The sequence below is a fragment of the Panthera onca genome, chromosome B1, assembly GCF_046562875.1.
Source record: "Panthera onca isolate mPanOnc1 chromosome B1, mPanOnc1 haplotype 2, whole genome shotgun sequence".
Lineage (NCBI taxonomy): Eukaryota > Metazoa > Chordata > Mammalia > Carnivora > Felidae > Panthera > Panthera onca.
In genome coordinates, this window is record NC_138342.1 from 21,832,142 (window position 1) to 21,856,143 (window position 24,002).

The 24,002-nt window shown below is 40.5% G+C and overlaps 1 protein-coding gene across 2 annotated transcripts in view; it reads left to right on the forward strand.

Annotated features, from left to right (window-relative positions):
- The window catches only part of STIM2 (stromal interaction molecule 2), a 150,625-nt gene extending 135,445 nt beyond the window's left edge, over positions 1–15,180 (forward strand). For both annotated transcript variants that reach the window (XM_060655281.3, XM_060655282.3), the window contains 2 exons: positions 8,599–8,881; positions 13,742–15,180. In XM_060655281.3, the coding sequence (XP_060511264.2) occupies positions 8,599–8,881; positions 13,742–14,219 (761 nt within the window). In that variant the 3' untranslated portion in view covers positions 14,220–15,180. The remainder of the gene's footprint in view (positions 1–8,598; positions 8,882–13,741) is intronic.
- Positions 15,181–24,002: the final 8,822 nt, after the last annotated feature.

Below are 24,002 nucleotides of genomic sequence, written 5' to 3' on the forward strand. Positions count from 1 at the left end.
GAATTTATTAATACATATTTGGACTTTTTGCAAAGTTCTGGAGAGCTTGAATTTAAAATGGGTGTATTCTTATATTAGAAATCATTTGAAAAACTCTTCATCCTTGTTATTGCCTGCCTGATTCATTCTCCCAATCTTTGTGACTTTTCGAAACAGTGTAGGTAGAACAAGATTCCAAAGAATGGAGAACGGAATTTAATTATTGATTTGGTTGAAAACTTACACAGAAATTTTAGTCTCAAGACAAATCATATGTAAACATTTTCCAGTTTGAATTTTTTCTATCCAGTTGTTACAGTTTTCCTGATGTTACGATTTACAGAGAGTTCTAATTTTTAAACTTTTATGAAATAAAGCCCTAAATTTGCAGATAAATAGTGAATGACTATGCGCTTGGGTTCATTTCTGTGGCTTTAATTCTCAGGCTTAATGGCAGACAGATAACAGGAGTCAGCTGGGGAGCCACCAGACTCTTAAAACAGGAGGGAAGAGAGGACAGATTATAAATGCAGTGAATGCTGGAATGTGCTCATTGTGCTCATTTCACTGGCCCCATGCTACAGGGTGGTTACAGTTGCAAAGTTATACCTAGATCTGGGCCAGCTCTGCTGTTGGAATATTGTCAGCTTGTGTTTATTTGAACTATATGTCCTTAAACTTGCCAAATGCAACACTGATTCATAAGTATTTGATTTTGTTTAAAAATTGTAGCTTTTTAAAGTCACAGTTCCTCCTCAGAATCCGTAATTCTTCAGTATCAGAAGTATGGATGAAGATATGTTCCCTAAATTAACTAATTTATTTTCTTGGCTTTTTTGTTTTGAAGTTCTTTTGATATCTTATCTTTGATAAGATATGATATGATATCTTTGATGGGGCAAAATATAGCTCTGTGTGGCTAATTACCTTAAGTTTTCAGTGATTGTAAAACAGAGAAATTTGAAATTGAAAAAAGTATAAAAGTTGATTTTAAATTTAGTATGATGTTTTAGAAATTCTGTGATCAAATTTATTATCTGTGAACAAGAACTCCTGCCAAAGATTGCACTTTGAGAGCTCTACTTCCACCCAGTGGCACAACAGTGATACTGCACTCTGCTTAGTTAGGAAAGCACAATTTCTTATGCTTTGGTAGGATGAAGTCTAGGGCAGGATGAAGGCCGTTTTATTATATGCCCTCTGAAAAGTTTTACATTTGTACCATGGGTATGTGTAAATTGTCTAAGTGAAATAACGGTAAGGAAACATGCCTGTGGTGTGTTGGAAGCAAAGTAAAAGATTGTAGAACTGTACACAGAATAATACCGTCTGTGTTTAATTTTGCATAAATAAAAAAGAGAGAGGCGCCTTGGGTGGCTCAGTCGGTTAAGCACCCGACTCTTGGTTTCCAACTCAGGTCATGGTCTCGTGGGTTATGAGATCAAGCCCCATGTCAGGCTCTGAGCTGACAGCACGGAACCTACTTGGGATTCTCTCTCTCCCTCTCTGTCTCTGTTCCTCCGCTGCTCATACTCTCTCTCTCTCTCTCTCTCTCTCAAAATAAATAAATAAACATTAAATAAAGGAGAGAAAATATTGTCAAAGCTTAGCTCCTTGTGGGTAGGAGAACAGATGATAGATTGCTCCTATTTTATAGTATCTGCTAAATATTCACTGTGGGAATGTGGTTGCAATTTATTTAAAAGTTTGTAATTATTAAGTCCTTCAGATGTACTTATAAGAACTGAAAATAAAATGTTTACTTGCTACAAAGATAAACAGATTTTAATATTTGGCTTAATTCATCTCTTTGCCCAAAATAAACTATTATACATACAGCTAAAGCACATGGCCTCACCTTCCTACTCTTCTCAAGTTGTAAGAAGAGCCTATTCTACTTTTATTATATGCAGATGTATCTGTAAACAACAGACAAAATTGTTTAAAACTTTGCTCACGGGGGTCACCTAGTAGCTCAGTCGGTTGAGTGGCTGAGTCTTGATTTCAGCTCAGGTCGTGATACCAGGGTCGTGGGATCGAGCCCCGCATAGGGCTCCGCTGAATGTGGATCCTGCTTAAGATTCTTTCTCTCTCTGCCTGCCTTCTCCCTGTCTCAGGCTCTCTTTCTCAAATTAAATATATATATATGTGTGTGTATATATATATATATATATATACACACACACATATATACATATATATATACACACACATATATACATACATATATATACACACACACACATATATATATATATATATATATATATATATATATATACACACACACATAAATGTTCATCAAACTGTAGGTAATGTTTTGCAGCTCCTTTTGCTCACAAGTATATATTTAGAAATTTTCTGTATACTGCATTAAATATAAATATACTACATTAAATTCACTATGACTGTTTAATGATTTAACCACAGTGTATCTGTTTATTCATGGTAATAAGCCACAGTCTATCCATTTTTCTCCTGAGATAGGTAGGCTCTTTGCACTTTTTTGCCTTTGCAGACAGTACTGCAGTGAGCATCCTTACCTTACCTTTCCTTTATCTCCTTTATGCATGAGTTTGAGAGTCTCTGGGTGGATACCTGGAAAATGGATCGCGTTCAGTCATTGGGAGGGCAGCTGTTACTAGGCATTGTGAGGTCGCTCTCAAAATGGCTCTGTTCCTTTGTATACCCACCGTTTATGAGAGCTTTTCTGCCTCTATCCTCACCAGTACTTGGGATAATCTGATTTCTTTTGTGACTTGCCTGAGTATTATATGATACCAAAGTGTTATTACAATTTTTATTTCCTTGGTGACTTTTGAGGTTGAGTACCGTTTCATTTATTAGTGTTTGTCATTCAGATTTCTTCCTATCTGAGTTGCTTATTCCTACTATGGAATCTCTCCCAAGATTCCTTACTGATCTGGAAGAGTGTTTTGTTGTTGTTTTTTTTTTAATATTTTCTCTTTTTTTTTTAATATGAAATTTATTGTCAAATTGGTTTCCATACAACACCCAGTGCTCATCCCAACAGGTGCCCTCCTCAATGCCCGTCACCCACTTTCCCCTCCCTCCCACCCCCTCCATCATCCCTCAGTTTATTCTCAGTTTTTAAGAGTCTCTTATGGTTTGGCTCCCTCCCTCTCCAACTTTTTTTTTTCCTTCCCCTCCCCCATGGTCTTCTGTTAAGCTTCTCAAGATCCATATAAGAGTGAAAACATATGGTATCTGTCTTTCTCTGTATGACTTATTTCACTTAGCATAACACTCTCCAGTTCCATCCACGTTGCTACAAAAGGCCATATTTCATTCTTTCTCATTGCCACGTAGTATTCCATTGTGTATATAAACCACAATTTCTTTATCCATTCATCAGTTGATGGACATTTAGGCTCTTTCCATAATTTGGCTATTGTTGAAAGTGCTGCTCTAAACATTGGGGTACAAGTGCCCCTATGCATCAGCACTCCTGTATCCCTTGGGTAAATTCCTAGCAGTGCTCTTGCTGGGTCATAGGGTAGATCTATTTTTCATTTTTTGAGGAACCTCCGCACTGTTTTCCAGAGCAGCTGCACCAGTTTGCATTCCCACCAACAGTGCAAGAGGGTTCCCGTTTCTCCACATCCTCTCTAGCATCTGTCATCTCCTGATTTGTTCATTTTAGCCACTCTGACTGGCGTGAGGTGGTATCTGAGTGTGGTTTTGATTTGTATTTCCCTGACGAGAAGTGACGTTGAACACCTTTTCATGTGCCTGTTGGCCATCCGGATGTCTTCTTTAGAGAAGTGTCTATTCATGTTTTCTGCCCATCTCTTCACTGGATTATTTGTTTTTCGAGTGTGGAGTTTGGTGAGTTCCTTATAGATTTTGGATACTAGCCCTTTGTCCGATATGTCATTTGCAAATATCTTTTCCCATTCCATTGGTTGCCTTTTAGTTTTGTTGATTGTTTCTTTTGCAGTGCAGAAGCTTTTTATCTTCATGAGGTCCCAGTACTTCATTTTTTGCTTTTAATTCCCTTGCCTTTGGAGATGTGTCAAGTAAGAAATTGTTGCAGCTGAGGTCAGAGAGGTTTTTCCTGCTTTCTCCTCTAGGGTTTTGATGGTTTCCTGTCTCACATTCAGGTCCTTTATCCATTTTGAGTTTATTTTTGTGAATGGTGTAAGAAAGTGGTCTAGTTTCATTCTTCTGCATGTTGCTGTCCACTTCTCCCAGCACCATTTGTTAAAGAGACTCTTTTTTCCATTGGATATTCTTTCCTGCTTTGTCAAAGATTAGTTGGCCATATGTTTGTGGGTCTAGTTCTGGGGTTTCTATTCTATCCCATTGGTCTATGTGTCTGTTGCCAATACCATGCTGTCTTGATGATTACAGCTTTGTAGTAGAGGCTAAAATCTGGGATTGTGACGCCTCCCGCTTTGGTCTTCTTCAAAATTACTTTGGCTATTCGGGGCCTTTTGTGGTTCCATACGAATTTTAGGATTGCTTGTTCCAGCTTCAAGAAGAATGCTGGTGCAATTTTGATTGGGATCGCTTTGAATGTGTAGACAGCTTTGGGTAGGATTGACATTTTAACAATATTTATTCTTCCAATCCATGAGCACAGAATGTTTTTCCATTTCTTTATGTCTTCTTCAATTTCCTTCATAAGCTTTCTATACTTTTCAGCATACAGATCTTTTACATCTTTGGTTAGGTTTATTCCTAGGTATTTTATGATTCTTGGTGCAGTTGTGAATGGGATCAGTTTATTTGTCTTTCTGTTGCTTCATTATTAATGTATAAGAACTCAACTGATTTCTGTACATTACTTTTGTATCCTGTGACTTTGCTGAATTCATGTATCAATTCTAGCAGACTTTTGGTGGAGTCTGTCGGGTTTTCCATGTATAATATCATGTCATCTGCAAAAAGCGAAAGCTTGACTTCATCTTTGCCAATTTTGATGCCTTTGATTTCCTTTTGTTGTCTGATTGCTGATGCTAGAGCTTCCAGCACTATGTTAAACAACAGCGGTGAGAGTGGACATCCCTGTCGTGTTCCTGATCTCAGGGGAAAAGCTCTCAGTTTTTCCCCATTGAGGATATTAGCTGTGGGCTTTTCATAAATGGCTTTTATGATGTTTAAGTATGTTCCTTCTATCCCGAGTTTCTCGAGGGTTTTTATTAAGAAAGAATGCTGAATTTTGTCAAATGGTTTTTCTGCATCGATTGACAAGATCATATGGTTCTTTTCTTTTATTAATGTGATGTATCACATTGATTGATTTGCGAATGTTGAACCAGCCCTGCAGCCCAGGAATGAATCCCACTTGATCTTGGTGAATAGTTCTTTTTATATGTTGTTGAATTCGATTTGCTAGTATCCTGTTGAGAATTTTTGCATCCATATTCATCAAGGATATTGGCCTATAGTTCTCTTTTTTTGCTCTCTGTCTGGTTATTTGATGGTTGTAGATAGCTTCTCTCAGGCTTTGGCTTTTCTTTTTTAGTGAACTCTGTTGTTTTCTTTTTCAATCATATGAGTTTTTAAAAGAACATTTCTAATGACAAATTGGTGAACCTGATTTGTGTTTTTTAATGTCTTTTTTAGAAGATGATAGATGTTTCCTCTCCTAAAAGTTTTTTAGATTTGCTTTAATCCCTTAGTCTTTTAATCTACCTGGAAGTTATTTTTGTTCATATTGCAAGATAGGAATCTAAATCTGTCTCCTGATGTGTGGATAAACAGGTGTCCCAGCCTCATTCCTGCTCTCTCCCTGCTCATCTGTAACTCCACTTCTCTCCACAGGTGCACACGTGCTTACAGGCTCTCTGTTTTGTTCCATTGCTTTCATTCTGCTTTAGTTGCTATTTATAGTTTGATAGTATGTGTTGGGGTTTGCTAGATCTAAATCGTCCTTTATTATTCAAATTCAGAATTGTTATTCTTGGCCAGTATGAATTTTAGGATTAGCTTATGAAATTCCATGAAAAGTTTCATTGAGCTTTTAATGGAATTTCTTTGAATTTATTGATGCATTTGGGAAGAGTTATTACTCATAAATTTTATTTATTGAGATTTGCTTTTATGTCTTTAAGTAAAATTTAAATTTTTCTCTGTACTGTTCTTGCACATCTTTTCTAAAAAGATTAATTTCTGAAAAAAAAATAAATAGATTAATTTCTGGATATCCCCATAGGATTTTTTTTTTTTTTTGGTAGTTACACGTTAACTTTCTTAAAAAAAATTATATGTGAAATTGCTTATTGCTGATGTCTAGGGAAGTGCTGTTGACTTTGCTAAGTATCTTATATACAGAAATAGTGAATTCTCATATGAGTCTTTTGGATTTATTTGTGTGTGCAGTAATAAGTTGTTTTTTTCCTTTTCAGTCCTTATGTCCCCCCCCACCCCCCATCCCCGCTTATTTTCTAGTCTGAGACTTCCAGTCAAATGTTGAATAATAGCAGTGATTGCAGGCAATAACGATTGCCATTTCTGACTTTAAAGGGAATGCTCTCCACCGTGAGATGTGATTTATTTTTTTTTTGGTTTTGGTTTTGGTAGATTGCTTTTAAGGAAATTAATTTTATTCCTGTTTTACTAAGAAAGGTTTTCCTTTTAAATCAGTGGATGTTAAATTTCACCAAATTCTTTCCTGTGTAATTTGAGGTGATCACTTGCATTATTATTTTTCTTTATTCTGTTGTGTAAAAGGAGCCTAGTGTGTGAATGCATTTAGAAAAGTCAAGGGAAGGACAGAGTAATAATCAATGTCAGGTGCTGGTCAAATGTCAGGGAAGGATTGAGCGATCTGTTGAATTTAGCAACAAGGGAATAGATTATGAATTGTTGAGAACAGTTGTGGCGAAATTGTATGTGAGCACTTTACACTCCGAATGAAATAAAATGAAGTAGCGGAGAAAGTAACAGAGGAAATTCTTCATAAGAGGAAGAGAGATATGCCAGTTGAAAAACAGTCTGAGGATGGAGACGAGTGTTTTGTCGCTGCTATTGTTTAGCATTTTGTTTTTTTAGGTTTATTGTGTCCGCATTTTTTAAATGCTATTGGGATGTAGAAGATGCAAATAAAGGCAACAGAAGGACTACACAAAAGAGTTAAGGTGCTTGAGCTTGGAGTAGAGAATGGGACAGATAAGTGGAAGGAGCAGAGTGTTTGAACTAGAAAGGTAGACACATGGTCCGAATCTCCGTTGTCCGTCTGCCGTCTTGATATACAATACCAAAAATGGAGCGGCGCTGAATGACTAGGGCAAGACAGGGTTTAAGAGTGGGTGGCGGTGTAAATGTCTGGAGAAGAGGGGAAACCACGAGTGGTTAAGGTGTTGGGAGGTCTTCCCAATGAGATTGCTCAAGCGGAAGATAGATAGGTAAGGAAATGACTGGGAGGTGGGATGAATGGGGTTGTAGAGATGGCAGTTTCAAGAGGCTTAGTGTTAGCTTCAGAAAGAACATGTTTTTATAAAAGGGCGTAGGAGTGAGGGTTTCCAGAGAAGAGTGCTGGGGAATGAGAAGGCCACCAACCTGATGTTCTGGTGTTGCAGCACATGAGGTATACACAACGGGGAGCAGCCTCAGCTTGCGAAGGCTGTTCTGACTTCGGGGTGTTAGGTTTCAATTAAGGCAAGGACATGGAGTGCCCATTCTATGAAGATATTAAGTGTGTAGGGGCAGTTTTCTACTTGCACGGGACTAGGCAGAGACTGGCAGCAGAAACAAGATGATCTAAGACTTCTGGTTAGTTCCACAGTCATCAGTGTTCAGGAAACAAGTTTTTGTCTGACCCCTGCCTAACTGGTTAGGAGACTATGTATACAGTGTTCAAATGACCCTTGAGTAAAAACTTCTTAAAGAGTGGGAGGCAAACCATAAGAGACTGTTAATTACAGTGAACAAACTGAGGCTTGCTGGAGGAGAGGTGGGCAGGGGATAGACTTAGATGGGTGATGTGTATTAAGGAGGGCACTTGTGATGAGCATATGTAAGCGATGAGTCACTGAATTCTACCCCTGGAACCAATATTGCTCTGTATCTTAACTAACTAGAATTTAAATCAAAACTAGAAACATGAGAAAAAAAAAAAACCTTCTTGAAGTTCAAACAAGTTACACGATCTCGAGAGATACCCATTGAAAAATGCAGCCTGTTTTTTTTTCTAATAGTTTTCATCCTGTAATGGTGAAACTAACAAAGTTTTGCAACAAAGTACAGATTCCTTAATATGCTGTATTGATTTTTTAACTTAAAGATTTACTATCTTGGGTAAATTTTCAAGACTTTGTGGTTAGGAATGCCAAATTTCATGTTAGAGCCTCATGTGTTTATGTTCTCTTCTGTTTATTTTCTAGACCTGCTTTCATTTTTATCACACTTTAATTTTTTATTTCTGAACTTTGCCAAGAAGCAGTAGAGATGATGGGGGAGGGTAATGACCAATGCAGGTCCTTACCCAGCAAGGGCCCGTTCCGGGGTGGTGGGTAGTAAGGGCCCTTCTCCCTTGTGTGTGTGTGTGTGTGTGTGTGTGTGTGTGTGTCCGCACGCGCGCGCGTTCGTCCACAGTGTGCCTGGAGGCAGCCCTGGTCTTATGTGCATGTGTGTGTTTGTGCTTCGTTTCAGGGACCATGGCCAAACCCGCTGGGTCGTTAGCCAGAAGCAGCAGCCTGTGCCGCTCCCGCCGCAGCATCGTGCCGGCCTCGCCGCAGTGTCCACGCGCACAGCTTCCTCCGCACGCCCCTCACCAGGTCCACGCCCGGCACCCCCAGCACCCCCAGCACCCTCAGCACCCGCAGCACTCCTTGCCTTCCCCGGATCCCGATATCCTCTCGGTGTCAAGTTGCCCTGTCCTTTATCGCAATGAGGAGGAGGAGGAGGCCATATACTTCTCTGCTGAAAAGCAATGGTATTGCAGTGAATCGACTACAGTAGATGTTGGGCTGGGTGGTGGGGAGGTGGGCGTGGGTGGGTCGGAGTGATGCGTTGGATTAGTTTTCTGTTGCTGCACAGTGAGTGACCACAGACTTAGCAGCTTCGGGCAGCATCCGTTTATTAGCCCCAGGTTCTGTTTGACAAAGTCCGAGCTTACTGTGCCTGGGATTTCTGCTCAGGGACTCGCAAGGCCAAATGCAAGGTGGTTGCCCAGCTTCGTTCTTCCTTGACGCTTGAGGGCCACTTCTGACTCCTTTGGTTGTGACAGAGTTCGCCTCCCGTGGTTACAGCACGGAGGTCCCGGTTTCCACGCCTGCTCTCAGGCTGCTTCCATGCTGCTGCCAGTTCCTGGCAGGTGCACAGTGGCCCTTGCTGTGCGTGGCCTCCGTCTTCAGAGACTAGGCCTTCTGACAGGTCCCTTGGAATCTGTGATGCCCCCTGTCTCTGATCTCTGGACGCGATTTTAAAAGGCTCACTCATCACTTGGATAGTCCTTTCTCTGTCTGAAAATCAGCTGGTGTGGGGCCTTAATGACATCCGCAGAGCCCCTTCATGGCAGCACCTCTGTTCGCGTTTGATAGAATGATTGGCGGGACGTGTGTGTACCCCAGAGCTAGAAACTTGGGGACCGTCTCAGAATTCCGCCCACCACAGGCAGAGGTAGATATTCTGACATATAACTGCTTAGAAACCGACCACTGCACACAATTGACTCAAGTCTCACAGCACAAACTTGACTTGTGAGCAGTTTTATATGTAAAATACAAAGGCATGAACTTAAATATACTTGAACACAAACATTAAATATGACTGTTTAAAATACTTGTTGCCACTTAATGGTTTTTTCTGTCGTGTGCTAGTACTTGGCTAGTGAACAGGAATTATCAGGCGTCAAAGGTGGAAGAAAATGTTAAGAACTTAAAGGAGGGCGTTACGTTCACACGAATTTCTTGGCATAAAGTGGGCATAGCAGCTGTGTGTTCAGTCCAGCCAAAGGACCACCGTGCTCCACGAGCCCCACTGATCGGAGGCTCCCTCCTAAACCACGTCTGTCTTCGGAGCAGTGTGGCAGTAAGCGACAGGAAAACTGACGCTGGCTTCTGATTTTGTAACACTTAGCAGCCGTGTAGCCCCAAAATCTTCTGTCCTCAGATGAGAAAGAAAACCAGAGGCAATGGCTGGCTGTTCTCGGTGACCTGTTGCGGCTCTTCTCTGTCATGTGATTCTTTAGTTGGCATCGTCATCAAATGATAATTTTCACACATGATTGTTTTATCTCTAGTGAGAGTCAACTTTGTGAGTAGCCAAGATCATTACAGCATATTACTGAGCAGATAGTCCAAGGTTTGTATCCTCATTACAGCTGGAGAATTTGACGTGGCTTTGCGTGGATACCACTTTCTGATTAGTTTTTTGTATAATCTTCACAGTAAAACTGTGGCCACCTGCAAGATGGCTTTACTGACAGAACCAATTTGTGTGGCTTATGGAAATTAATAGGAAAGCTAGAGCTCTGTCTCCAGTAGAATTTTCACGTTTATGGAAATGTTTAGTCTTCCTTTCAAATAGCAATGTCAGAAATGCACAGTAAATATGAGAATTTGGATTCAGAAAACTTTTCCTCTTTATTTAGTCTCTTACATGATGAACCACTAGAACCCTTACAAAACAGTAATAGTAACAACATTTACTGTTTACTGATCTTTTATGTTCTCTGCATTATGTACATGGATGCTCATTTACATCGTACCTTGAGTTTTGTTACATAGGCATTAAACTTGCACGAATTCACCTATTCCTCACTGTGAGAAAGAAATAGAAAAAAAACAGCATAAATGGTACACATAATTAAGCTCAACATTCCAAAGAATATATGTTCTAAAAAAAAAATGCTCACAGATTATACCATTCCTGCACTCCAAAGCTGACTGGTTATGCAGAAGAAGCAGCACTTCATTATTTATTTTGGAGTTAGGATGTTAGAACTAGAAGTAATTTTAGAGATTAATCAAATTATCTTCCTTTGACAGTGAAATTGAGTCCCGGTTACATTAAGTGATTTGCCCAAGGTTGTGTGGCTGATTAATGGCAGGGCCAGGACAGGAATCTAGGTCTCCTAACTTAGATCAGTATTCTTTTCACATATTATTTAGATTTTAGAGACCAGTTTTTGAAATATTTTTAACCTAGCTTAGAATTTCATACACCAAGCAGCCAAACCACAAAGCAGAGTAGAAGTAAATTTATAAAATTCTAACTAAATCAGCTTCTGGTTCTGGAAGCTGAACAGCTTCAGGGAACAGTGATATATGCTGTATAATTAATGGGTATCCACTCCAAAAGGAAGCTAACAGAAAATTCCCTACCAGCGATTGATTTCTGAGTCCTTTCTTTTTATCTGAGCTGCCTTGTGCCCTCTGTAAGCACTCCCCATTATCATATTGTAAAAGCACTTAAAAAGTCTGCAGCACGTGTAACTGTATTGTGTGAAAGCATCATTTAAGTCTTTATTTGCCCAGGGGATTTTGTACCTTCTGAGAGCTTGTAGTGTAATAGAAACAATCTTCACATACATGTGTAAAATACATAGAAATGACCAGTTACATTGAGCCATCTAAGATCAAGGTTTAAAACACGGTATTAACGTGAAAAACATGTCAGAAGTAATATCACTATGTGAATAATGAGAGTAATCACAGGTCATCTGAGGTGAGAGATCATTCAGTTCATTTACTCTATAAATATGAACTTAGTTCCTTGCCGTATGCCGTGCACTTGCTAATAACTTGAGCTGCCAAGACAAGTGAGACAAGGTCCTGGCCTCGCTCTAGCTGGTGGATTATGATCATCTGTGTTCTTGCCTTTCTCTTGTGGCTTCAGCTCTCTTCCTTGTCCCACCTTATTCCTTTTGCCACTTTTTACCGTGACTCTACTTTTTATTTCTTACCGTTTCTTTCAGAGAGTGAACAATATTTGTGTCATGTGTGGTACATATCAGAACAAGTAAGACATGATCTCTGTTATCTGAGATCTTTTCTCCTTTTCTTTCATCTCTCTCTCGTCCATTTGTTCATTCATTCGCTCATTCATTGAGTGTATCACATATTTATTAAATACCCACTGTGAGCTTACCACTACTCCAGTGCAGAGGATACAGAAGTTAGAAAGACTCCCTGTCCTCATTAACTTTTCTTTCTTCTGGAGAGACATATCAAAAGTTAATACAAAATATCATTTTAGGTAGTGGAATTTTCTGGGATGCTACACAAAGGTAAAAAGAAAGAGAATACTTCCTGGATAGAGTGGTTAGGGGAAGTCTCTCTGAGAGAGAACAGTTGAGCAGTGACCTGAAAGACATTGAGAAATAAGCCATGTAGAGATGGAGGGAAGGAAAATCGGAGGCAGAGGAAACAGCAGGTGCAAGAGCCCTGGGGGAGTCACGAGATCGGCACGTTGGGAGGAACAAGGAGGAGGCCATGATGTAATGAGACGGGGAATGGTGGCCTTCCGCTGGAGGGGTTGCCATAGTCCTGATCCTGCTGGGCTTTGTGGACTTTGACAAGGTCTTTGGATTTTAGCCTGAGTATGGGAGGAAGCATTAGTGAGTTTTGAGCAAATAAATGATGTGCTGTGAGTTTTTAAAAACCACTTCAGCATCTGTGTAGAGAAGTAGTTAGGAGGGAGGAACAAGAAGGGAAGCAGGGAGACCCGTTAGGACGCCATCACAATCCTTGAGGTGAGTCCAGGGGGGTGGGTAGTTCAGAAAGAGGGGCAGTGCCAGTGGGGGAGTGACGAGTGTTGGATTTGAGGTATATTTTGAAGTAATGGCTGATAGCATTTACTATATGTTGGCCTTGGGGTTGTGAACTTTTGTCTTTTCATTTTCTCTCTTTACTGTGGAGAAGGGGCGGGGGCAAAAATCACAAAGGGATAAATCCATGAGAATTTATTGAATGTCTGCCTTTTTAAAAATAGCATTGGGGGGCCTGGGTGGCTCAGGCAGTTAGGTGTTTGACTTTCGATTTCAGCTCAGGTCCTGATCTCACAGTCTGTGGGATCGAGCTCCATGTCGAGCTCTATGCTGACAGTGCAGAGCCTGCTTGGCATTCATTCTCTCTCTCTCTCTCTCTCTCTCTCTCTCTCTCTCTCTTTTTCTCTTTCCCTCTCCCTCCCTCTCTCTCTGCCCTTCCCCACTCGAGCCCTGTTTCTGTCTCTAAATAAATAAATAAACTTAAGAAAAAAAGTGTTATGTCATTGACTTTCACCTCCCATCCCCCCCTCTCAATTGTACCTCAGCTTCCTTCCCCCATTTTTAAACTTGGGAGAACTTACATTTTAGCTTAGTATATTCCTTTCTTCCTACCTCAGGAAGATATATTTCATCAATTTAATGACAAAAAAAATAAAGGGAGAGACAGTGACTGAAGTTCATCTTTTAAAATATATAATGTCAACTGTGTGATTTAGAAAGAAAAAATAGCATTGAAACAAAACACAAAAGTAGCTGAAATAAAATTACTAAATCTGTAAAATTTAAACATTTTTATTTGTCTGACAATTGAAGAAGGTGTAACTTGAGTTATGTTTCTTAGATTGGAAGACTCCATTTTTATAGTTCATGTAAATATTAAACATGGAGCTTTGATAAGTTGTATTATTTAAAGTAGTAAGTTTCCGATTTTGTCAAAATGCGTGCAGAATTTTAGCATTTCTCCCATTTACATGTTGATAGATTAAAAAATGGAAGTTGTTTTAGTTAGAATTAATTACAGTGTCGGCTGGTAGTCTTAAAAATATTGATTTAAGATTTTACCTCTGTCTCCCTCTCATCCAGGGAAGTACCAGACACGGCTTCAGAATGTGACTCCTTAAATTCTTCCATTGGAAGGAAACAGTCTCCTCCCTCAAGCCTGGAGATATACCAGACATTGTCTCCTCGCAAGATATCGCGGGATGAGCTCTCTCTAGAGGATTCATCCAGAGGAGAGTCCCCGGTAACTGCAGATACCTCGCGGGGCTCTCCTGATTGTGTGGGTCTGACAGAAACGAAGAGTATGATCTTCAGTCCTGCCAGCAAAGTGTACAATGGCATCTTGGAGAAATCCTGTAGCATGAACCAGCTCTCTAGCGGCATCCCGGTGCCGAAACCTCGCCACACATCCTGTTCCTCCGCCGGCAACGACAGCAAAGCAGTTCAGGAAGCCCCTCACGTCGCCAGGATAAGCAGCATCCCACACGATCTTTGTCATCACGGAGAGAAAAGCAAAAAGCCATCAAAAATTAAAAGCCTTTTTAAGAAGAAGTCTAAGTGAACCGGCTGACTTGATGGAATTCGTTCAAGGGGCATCTTTAAACTGTTACCTCCCGTCCTCCACCCCCTCCCTTTGTGTTGTTTTAATTTTAGGAATGTAACTCCACTGGGGCTCTCCAGACTGGATGCCGCAGTGGAGTGTCCTAAGGGCAACTGTCTACTGTCTGCTTATTTAAATGACTATATAATCAGTTCATCAAGCCAGTTATTACTGAGAAATCATTAAGAGATGAGACAGTTTACAGTCATTTCTGCCTATTTATTTCTGCTTTGTTATTAGTGATGTATATACAACATTTTGTTGAAAGCCACTATGGACTTACAAGCTTTAATGGACTAGTAAGCCAGCATGGGCTTGCAAAAAGTTCTTGTTTACCACACCGTCTTCTTATCTTTCCACAGAGCTATTTACATCCTGGACTAAATAACTTAAAGTAAAACTAATTGCACTACCGTTTTCCAGACTGGAAAAAAAAAAAAAAAAATCTCTGCAAGTGAAACTGTATAGAGTTTATAAAATGACTATGGATAGGGGACTGTTTTCACTTTTAGATCAAAATGGGTTTTTAAGTAGAACCTAGGGTTTCTAATTGACTTGATTTCTGGAAATGAAAACCCACACTTTTATTATGGGAAGCTTCTTTAAATGCATTTAATATTATAAAGTTTCAAGTCCTGCTGTAAAGATCATGTTGTTTTGTTTTTCCCAGGGCTTTCACTGTGATTTACTGCATTGCAGGCTGTATGATAAAATACAAATAATTTAGGGAGAGAAGGCTCTTGATTCCTTACACATGTGGAAGAGTTAAAACTTGATTGAAGGACTTAAACATTCACAAGCTTAAACTGAGGTTGGGGACGTGGGGATTCAAGCACTTGTTTACAGACTTTGAATAACATCAAAGAAGTTACGGTTTGTGAAGAATTTGTACTGTGGAAAAGATAATAAATTGGAGACGTTATTTTGTGGGACTGTGTTGATTTTTGTTGATAACACTCCACTGAAAACACTATACATTTTCTGGAGAGCTCAGTAAGCGGTCTTGTTGCTTAATTGCACTATAAGAAATAGTGATTTGGAAGTTGTCAACAAGTTTCTTTCCATTTTATATTGTTTGTCATACTTTTATGTAGTTTGAAATGTTTAAATGTTCTAATATCAAGATTAACAAATATAAATTTATGGTGCATTTAGATTGTGTCGTATCAATTTGTAAAGCTTGGGGTTCATTGAACAACTAGGTTATTGTAAGGGTAGCTTTTACTGTGGAGATGGTCACATAGAGCAGAAAAGCACGGTCACATCTGGGGAGTTTTTGCCTAAATACTTTTTCTTTTAAAAATTCAGTCATAAATGATGCGGTTAATGCAGTGTGGATGGATGTTTGGATGAATAGTGGATACGTATTAGGATGGCTTTTTAGCATTATGGCTAAAATATGTAATGTCCAACCCAGTCCCGCTTAGATGAAAATGCTGATTGATAGGAAGTTTATTTGAGATACGCTCCAAAGAAATACTTTATCAAGAATATGAACAGTCACCTGAAGTCTCCTGAAAGTTGTGGTTGTTTATTCTCTCTAGTACTGTTGTTAAAAACTATTGAGGTCTCGGATGATATTTATATATACAGATACTTATATATGTAAGAGACAGTGTTGCAAGGGCAAAAATGGATTGACTGAAGCAGACGTAGTGTTGTGGACCAATCAGAAGGTAAGATAACCTGACAGGTCAGGAGTTGAGCAGTGGCACTGAAGTTTATGGGGTGGGGAGACGCGTGCAGGAAGAAATGAAAAGCGTTCTGGAAAGTTTCTTCAGAGTGAGGGGAATACCTTTATCTTTCTCCTTCTTAACAACCAGGCAGTTCTTCTCTTTGAAAATTGCGAAAAGGGTGAGACTTTGTGGTTTGACAGGTGGAAGAGGTAAAAGCCGCTGGGACAGGTTATGGGGTGGGAGAGGATGGCTCTAGGGGCTCCTGCCTGGCCCTCAACCTGTTGAAGGTTAGCAGGGAATTCTGGGTCAAAGCCACCGACGCTGGTGCGTGGGGGCTGGGGTGGGAGGGGCCGACTCTCAGGAACGCATGGTTTGTGCTAACTTCCATGTGCTTATTTAGAAACAAATTCAACCAAGGGATTTTCACTGCTGTGTGTTGCTTCTATTACTTGGCGTTAGTACAGTGCTCTGTATTTACAAACTCAACAGAGCGTAATTGAGTTTTAGAAAGTCACAATAATTTCTGTATCATACCATTTATGTGTGTAGAGTCGGGCATTTGTATGCTTTTTAAACTACCAGTTTGTTACCTTATTAACCTTATAAAACTATGGTGTTTTTCTGATTTTAAAAGTAATCCCCTCCTTATTGTAAAAAAACGATTCATGATAGAAAAGTATGAAAGAAGAAAAACGAGCAATTGGGTCAAATTCTACTACTGCCCAGTATAATTGCTTTTCAGACCTTGGTACGTTTTCTGCCAGATCATTTTCTACATATTGATACGTATTTTACATAATTGAAAACATAATATATGTACTTAATTTTACATCATGCTTTTCTCTTAATCTAAGCATTTCTCTAACATCGTTAAAACTTCATGAACAACATTTTAATGACTGTCATATGCCATTGTGTGGATTTATCATAATACTTGTAATCATTCTTCTATTATTAACCTTTAGGTTATTTCTGATTTCTGATGTGTGAAATACTAGGATTTTACATTTATTGAGCACTCGTACTAGGCACAGTTTTAAACCCTAATATATATTCTCATAGAATCTTTACACCCACCTTGTAAAATAGGTAGTTTTGTTTTGTTTTGTTTTGTTTTGTTTTGTTTTTAAGAAATCATTCCACTGAAGAGGAAACTGAGCCCAGAAAGTTAATAGTTTGCTGAAGGTCACATACCTAGTAAGTGGTAGTGTTAACTTCTAAGTCATACATACCACATGAATTCTAATCAGCATCTTAATTCCTTAGAATATATATTTTTAGAAGTGTATAGAAAAGCTTAAAGATAATTTATATGTATGTATGTGTATATATATGTATCTACACACACATCGTCTTACATATATACCTTGAGTATAACTGTGTTTGAGGTTTCTTATCTGGATGGCCATGTGTATAGCCTCCCAATACTTGAGTGTATGAATGCCCCTTCACACTGTCACTTCTGAATTACCATTTGGTTAAAACTTTGCTAATTTAATCGGTAAATAATGTCTAGTATGGTTGGAAAGTTTTTCATGTTATGTATTTTTCATTTCAGTGAAGTGTCTGTTCATGTCCTTTGCCCATTAAGTTCCTGGGGTCCTAGTGTTTTTCTAAATCTTCTACGGTCTTGCAAATGTAGCTATTCTTGTATTCTCCATTTACGAACTAAAACAGTGATTTTTAAAAATCATGTTTGCAGTTTCCATGTTTATTTTTTGAAGTAAGCAAAGGGAAACCTACATAAAAGTTTTAGTCTTATCTATTGCCTGTTTTTAGGTCTTGAGTGGTTTTTCCCAAAATATTACAAAGACAATATAGAATCCACTTAATTCATTCAACAAATATTGAATAGTCCACCGAGCATCACAGACATCAGCTCTGTAGGTATAGAGACTAATGTGACCAGCACCTCCCCTAAAGGAGCTCCTCAGTATCTAGTAGGGGAGACAGACCGAACAAAAATCCTTATAATACGGGCAGTCACAGAAATGTTAACCAAATGTTGGGAAGGTGGGAGCTAATGGGGAGAGGGGCTATATAGTTCAAAAGTATTTATTAAATCAAGGACCAATGTAATGGTGCTAATTTCCAAGGACATGGAGAGATTTGCTCTGGCTGAAACGTTCAGATCCAAGGGCAACTTAGGACTTCCACTAACTAGTAGTCTCGTTCTAGCAAATGAGCTTGCGGTTACTGAGTTCCAGCCAGACACTTTGTAACAGCTGGGAAGGTCCTCGTCGTGGGGTAAGTTGTTTATCAGAGAGAAGCACAGCATTTGAGCAATCCCCCCCCCCCCCCCCACAGTACTGATAAGACGGTTTCCTTCCGCCTACCCCAGCCCTAAAACAAGGTAGTCTTTGTTGAAGGACAGACTCCTTTAGATTTACCCAGGTAGGCCTGATCTTATCTTGAATCCATTGGCTTCAGGCCAGCCTTGAGGATTTTGCCTCAGTCCCACGCTTGAGCTTTCCTGAGGTTTCCTGCAGGGCTCTGCAGTGGCCCTCGTGGTCCATGACCGTCTTTGCTAGAGGCCCAGATAGGACATTGCAGGGAGGCCTCAGTCCAGATCTTGATTTCTTACCTGTGAAGGGAGTGAGACTGCACCCGGGATCCTTGCATGCGTTACAGGATTTTATCTGCCAGATTCTCCATTGTCTTGATGTCCCAGTTTTTACTGGATTATGCTGTGGTGTCCTCATCAGCCTCCAAAAGTGATTGACACCAGTGCACTCGAGGCAGACAGTTTGCCTTCCCCTCCTGGAACAGCGCTGCGGTTGTGTCCCAGGGAGACACAGTTGTGCAGCCGTTCCAGATCTCCAGGCCTTAGAGCAACAAGCAGAACTTGTGATTCTGCTGCCTTCCCTCTCCCTGGTTTGCCCCGGCAGATTCCAGTTCCCTGTGAAAGTAGGACTCTAGGAGGCTTTAACTGGGTCAAAATGGTTCTTCGTCCCTTGTTTCAGATTGCCACATTTTAGGGGTGGTTTTTTTTTTTTTTTTTAATATTTTGTGAGCGAGACAGCATGAACGGGGGAGGGGCAGAGAAAGAGGGGGAGGGAGAATTCCAAGCAGGCTCTGCATTGACAGTGGGACCTGAGATCCCAAACCTTGAGATAATGACCTGAGGTAAAATCAAGAATTGGATGCTTAACCGCCTGAGCCACCCAGATGCCCTAAGTTTCTTTTTTTTTTTAATTGAAGTGTAATTGGCATGCAATATCCTATTTGTTTCAGGGGTACATGATAGTGATTCAATATTTTTATACATTTTTGTAATGTATGATCCCCCCCCATGAATGTGGTTACCATCTGTCCTCATACAAAGTTATTACAGTATTATTGACTATATTTTCTATGCTGTACGTTACATCCCCATGACTTACTATATAATGAGGTTTATACCTCTTAGTCCCCTTCACCTATTTTGCCCACCCCTTAACCTTCTTTACTCTGGTGACTGACAGTTTGTTTCCTGTGCCCGTGAGTCTGTTTATTTTGTTTTGCTTTTTAGATTCTACATGTAAGTGAAATTGTATGTTATTTGTCTTTCTCTGGCTTATTTCTCTTAGCATAACACCCTCTAGGTCCATCTATGTTGTTGCAAATGGCAAGATTTCATTCTTTTTTCATGGCTGGGTACTATTTCATTGTATATACGTACCACATCTTTACTCATCTTTCCATGGAGACTTAGGTTGCTTTCATGTATTGGCTATTGTAAATAATGCTGCAGTGACCATAGGGGTGCATATAGTTTCTGAGTTAGTGTTTTGTTTTCTTTGGATAAATAGCCAAAAGTGGAATTGCTGGATTGAATGTTCTATTTTTAATTTTGGCGGGGGAGGGGGTGGTGGTGGGATTTTCATACTGTTTTCCTTAGTAGCTGTACCAATTTATATTCCCACCAACAGCATTATAAGGGTTCCCTTTTCTCCACATTCTCACCAAGACTTGTTTGTTTTGTTTTGTTTTGTTTTTGGTCCTTTTGATACTAGTTAATCTGACAGGTGAGAGGTGATAGCTCATTGCAGTTCTAATTTTCCTTTCTCTGATGATTTAATGGAGCATCTTTTTGTACACCTGTTGGCCATCTGTGTGTCTTCTTTGGAAAAAGTGTTCAGCCCATTGTTTAAATTGGGTTGTTTGTTTATTTGATGTTATGTTGTGTGACTGCTATATATATTTGGATATCAACCCCTGTGGAATATATGATTCGCAAATATCTCCTCCCATTTAGTAGGTTGCCTTTCTGTTTCACTGATGGCTTCCTTTGCTGTGCTAAAGCTTTCGCATTTTGGCTGCAAATCGTTGTTACATAGCAGCTGCCCTAGTGTTGCAGTTCCGTTAAGAGTATCTTGTGTTTATTTCTTGGGTACAGCTTCTTTAATTGAAGCATCGTAGTTCTCAAAAAGCCACGTGAGCTAATGGCCCATGTCTGAGAATGTTAACTGCTGAAATACTCTTAAGACCTCTGGTCCCTGAGATGCGGTTGTACCAGATTCTAGGGAGGTTGAAGGACATCACCACTTAGGAACTGGAAAAGGTTTCTAGAGTAAGAATGTGGCTTTTTTGTTTTGCTTTGCTTTGTTTTTGAAAATCAGCTATTCAAGTTTGATTCTCCTTGAAAAAGCTCTCTATTAACACTCAAGATGTACATCTGTAGCCAAAAAGTAGAATGAAAATAAAAGAAAGGGGGATTGGATTGCAGAGGATAGAATGAAGCCTGGTGTAGCCAGAGGTTACCTTTGACCTTTAAAGGTCAGAAGATGAACCTGGAAATAGGACTGGGCATAGGACCTTGGAAAAGGAGGGGAGGTAGGGAGGGAAAGGGTGCATTTATTGTCAAATCACAAACTCTTACTCATTTAATCCCTGAATTTTCTTCGAATGCTCCTGTCTACTGCCCTGAGACCTTGCCTTCTTCATTCCTAATTTTATTAACTTCCGCAAGCTAACTGAACCAGCCTCACCCTCTTTTATCCTCTTGTGGGTGAGCTCAGCCACACGTTGGATTTTCTCTGATTAAAACCTTTTTGTGCCTTTCCATTGCCTGTAGGATAAAATATAAACAGAGACTAGCGAAAGACCTTGATGTGCTGGGCCCTGCTTTTCCACCATCCCCAGGGCTTCCCATTATGGACAGAACCTAACCAGTTACACAGAACTTCGTGCAGTTTCCTGGAAAAGCCAGGCTGTTTGACACCCACCTCCCTGACTGCACACTCGCTGCTTTTGCCTGAATGTCCTCTCCTTGGGCCACTAACTCAGGACTTTTAACTCAGCTCCAGGACGTCTCCATTCATGTCCTCAGCATGGATGATCCAGCACTTGTGTGGATGTCCAGAATTTTGTTTATCATAGCACCTCCACGTCATGTGGCAACGGCCAGTTAACATGTTTGCCCAGTAAACCGTACTGTCCAAGTGCAGGGACTCTGCCTTATTTAGTTTTGAACTCCCAGGGACTGGGCTTTTAGGAACTAGATACATAACGTGCCTGATGAATGGATAAATGTCAGACATTATTGCTGCCTTCAATTTTCAGATAGCTAAGGGTATTCATAAGTTTAATGATTAGAAAACAGTTCCAGACTATTTCCCAACATAAATCAGCGTTGCATGCTGTGTTTCCATTGTCTTATATGGAGATTCCAAGGAAGGAAGAGATCAAAATGGCATGGAATGACTAGTATGCTTTCTTCGCAAAACATATTTTTACAGCTGGGCCCTGAATGATGAGTGAGGTCTGAATAAGACTAATAGGAGAAACAGATTCTTTTCCTACCAGGCTCTGTTTTGGTGTGTGCTTTGTACAGATAGCCTGTTCTGTTTGGAGCTCAGCCCCTCTCCTGAGCCCAGCATTTAATGGCTATGCTACCTATCTGGTAATTAATGCGATTTCTTATACTGTTAGATCTCTTTCAATAATGGCAGAGTAAGCATCTATGATGTGCCGAGTGCTGGGCATATGGCAATAACTAAGATAAACATAGCCCTTTCTTACCTTGTTGAGCAAATCCATAGATAATTGTTTGCGTTAATATGTGTGTTATTAGTGCCATGAAGAAAAAAGTCCCCAGAGCCATGGAATTGCTTGATGGAAGTCAAGAAGGACCCTGCTGAGAAAGACATTTGCGCTTCACCTTGCAGATTCCGTAGGAAACAGACAAGGAGGAGAACAGGTTTCTAAGTGGCCCAGGCAATGGTAACAGCATGTGTAGAAGGACACCAGAAAAGGAAGAATTGGGTGTGTTCCAGAAGCGCAAAGGAGGTCAGTATGACTGGATTGTGGCCAGGGAGTTAGAGGAAGGGGCAGGATTGTGCAGGGCCTTACAGGCCATAGTTAAGATTTTAGGCTCGATTCTGAATCAGTGGGAAGGAATTGAAAGGGTTAAAGTGTGGGAAAAAAACATTCTCTTTTATTTATTTTATCTCTATTGCTTCCAGATAGTTTGAAGGGTAAACACATTGGTTTCTATGGCCTTAAATTCCCTCTGAGCACCTGTCACTGAATTAGATACTCAGTAAATATTTAGCAATTTGGCTTCCAAATGGCGGGAGACAAGTATAAGGCCAAGAGTGAGAGGGCACTTCAGAGGACTAACCCTTGACAGAATCTGGGGATCAGTGGGAAGCGAAGTTAGCAGGGTGGTCAGCACCTGCAGTTAGAGGCTTCGTATTAGCTCCAGTGGCTGTAACAAAACATCATAGGCTGGGGGGCGGGGGGCCGAAACAGCAGAAACTTATTTTCTGAGTCTTGGAGGCTAAAAGCCCAAGATCAAGGTGCTAGAAAGGTTGGGCTGTGTTAAGAGGCCCCTTTTGGATTTGCTCACAGCTGCCTTCTTGCTGTTTCTTCACATGGTGCACATACATGTGAACACCCCCACACACGCAGAGAACGTGCCAGTCCTATCAGATTAGGACCCCACCCTTATGATCTAGCTTATGCTTAATTACCTCCCTGTAGGCTCTGTCTCCAAATACAGTGACATTAGGAGTTAGGCCTTCAACATACGAATTTGGGGGGACACAGTGAAATATATAACGTGAAACCACCAAAGCAGTAATTCTCAGTCAGGGGGGTATGAGTCGGTAGAACTAAGGAGCCTTCTCAAACTTGATATTTAAAGGACCTTGGGAGTCCTTGGGAGTTTCAGTTTTGTTTAATCCTAGGCTAGAGACTCAGAATCTACATTTTTTTCAACAATCTCTCTGGGATGATTCTGATTGTATCAGGAAACAGTTGCTATATTTCTGTATTTGGGAAATATATTCCATTCCCTCTTTCCACTTTCTCTGTTTTTGTTTTTGTTTCTGTTTTTTTTCCTGATTAGAGTTGAGAGAAGTGACCATTTTCTAGGCCTGTGCAGGAAACACACCTGGCCTTTAGCTCTCTTACGCTCTATTATTTGCCCTGCCGTGACTGACTGGACTGCTAAGCCACAATCTTCTGTGTCGTTGGCTGGATGAGTGCCTTTCACGTCTAACCTTCCCACAAGTGGATTGCAAGGCCGAGATTCGAAGGAAAGAAAATAGGAAGCAAGGTTATGAGCTCAGAAATTTTAAGAGGATTGCATTCAGTTGCAAGCCACAGAAGACACGACTAAGCAATGAGTGGCTCGAAGAATCAGGGGTTTCGTGTCCTGCTCTGACGGGACGTGCAGAGGTAGGACGGTGGCCCTGTGATGCCTTCAGAGACTGAGCCCCTCCACTCTTCACGTACTCATCCTGAGTTGCCTCGTGGCCCAAGATCACCGTGCGACTTCTGGCATCACGCTCGCATGCCAGCCAGGAAGAAGGTCAAAGGCATCACGGTGGTGCCAGCTGACACTAGTCCCTTGTGAAGAGCTTTTCAGGAAGCCCCACCCAGCACCTGCCTCTTTTCAGCTCCTCGACCGGAACTGTGCCCACATGGCTATCCTCAGCTGGAGAAGCTGGGAAATAGAGTGGTTTAGCATGTATGCATGTACGTGTCTATGTATGTCTGTTGCTGCCCTCAAATACACCTGCGGTTCTACCGGGAAGAAAGGAGGGTGCAGCGGATGTTGAGTAAGTAACTAGAAACCTCT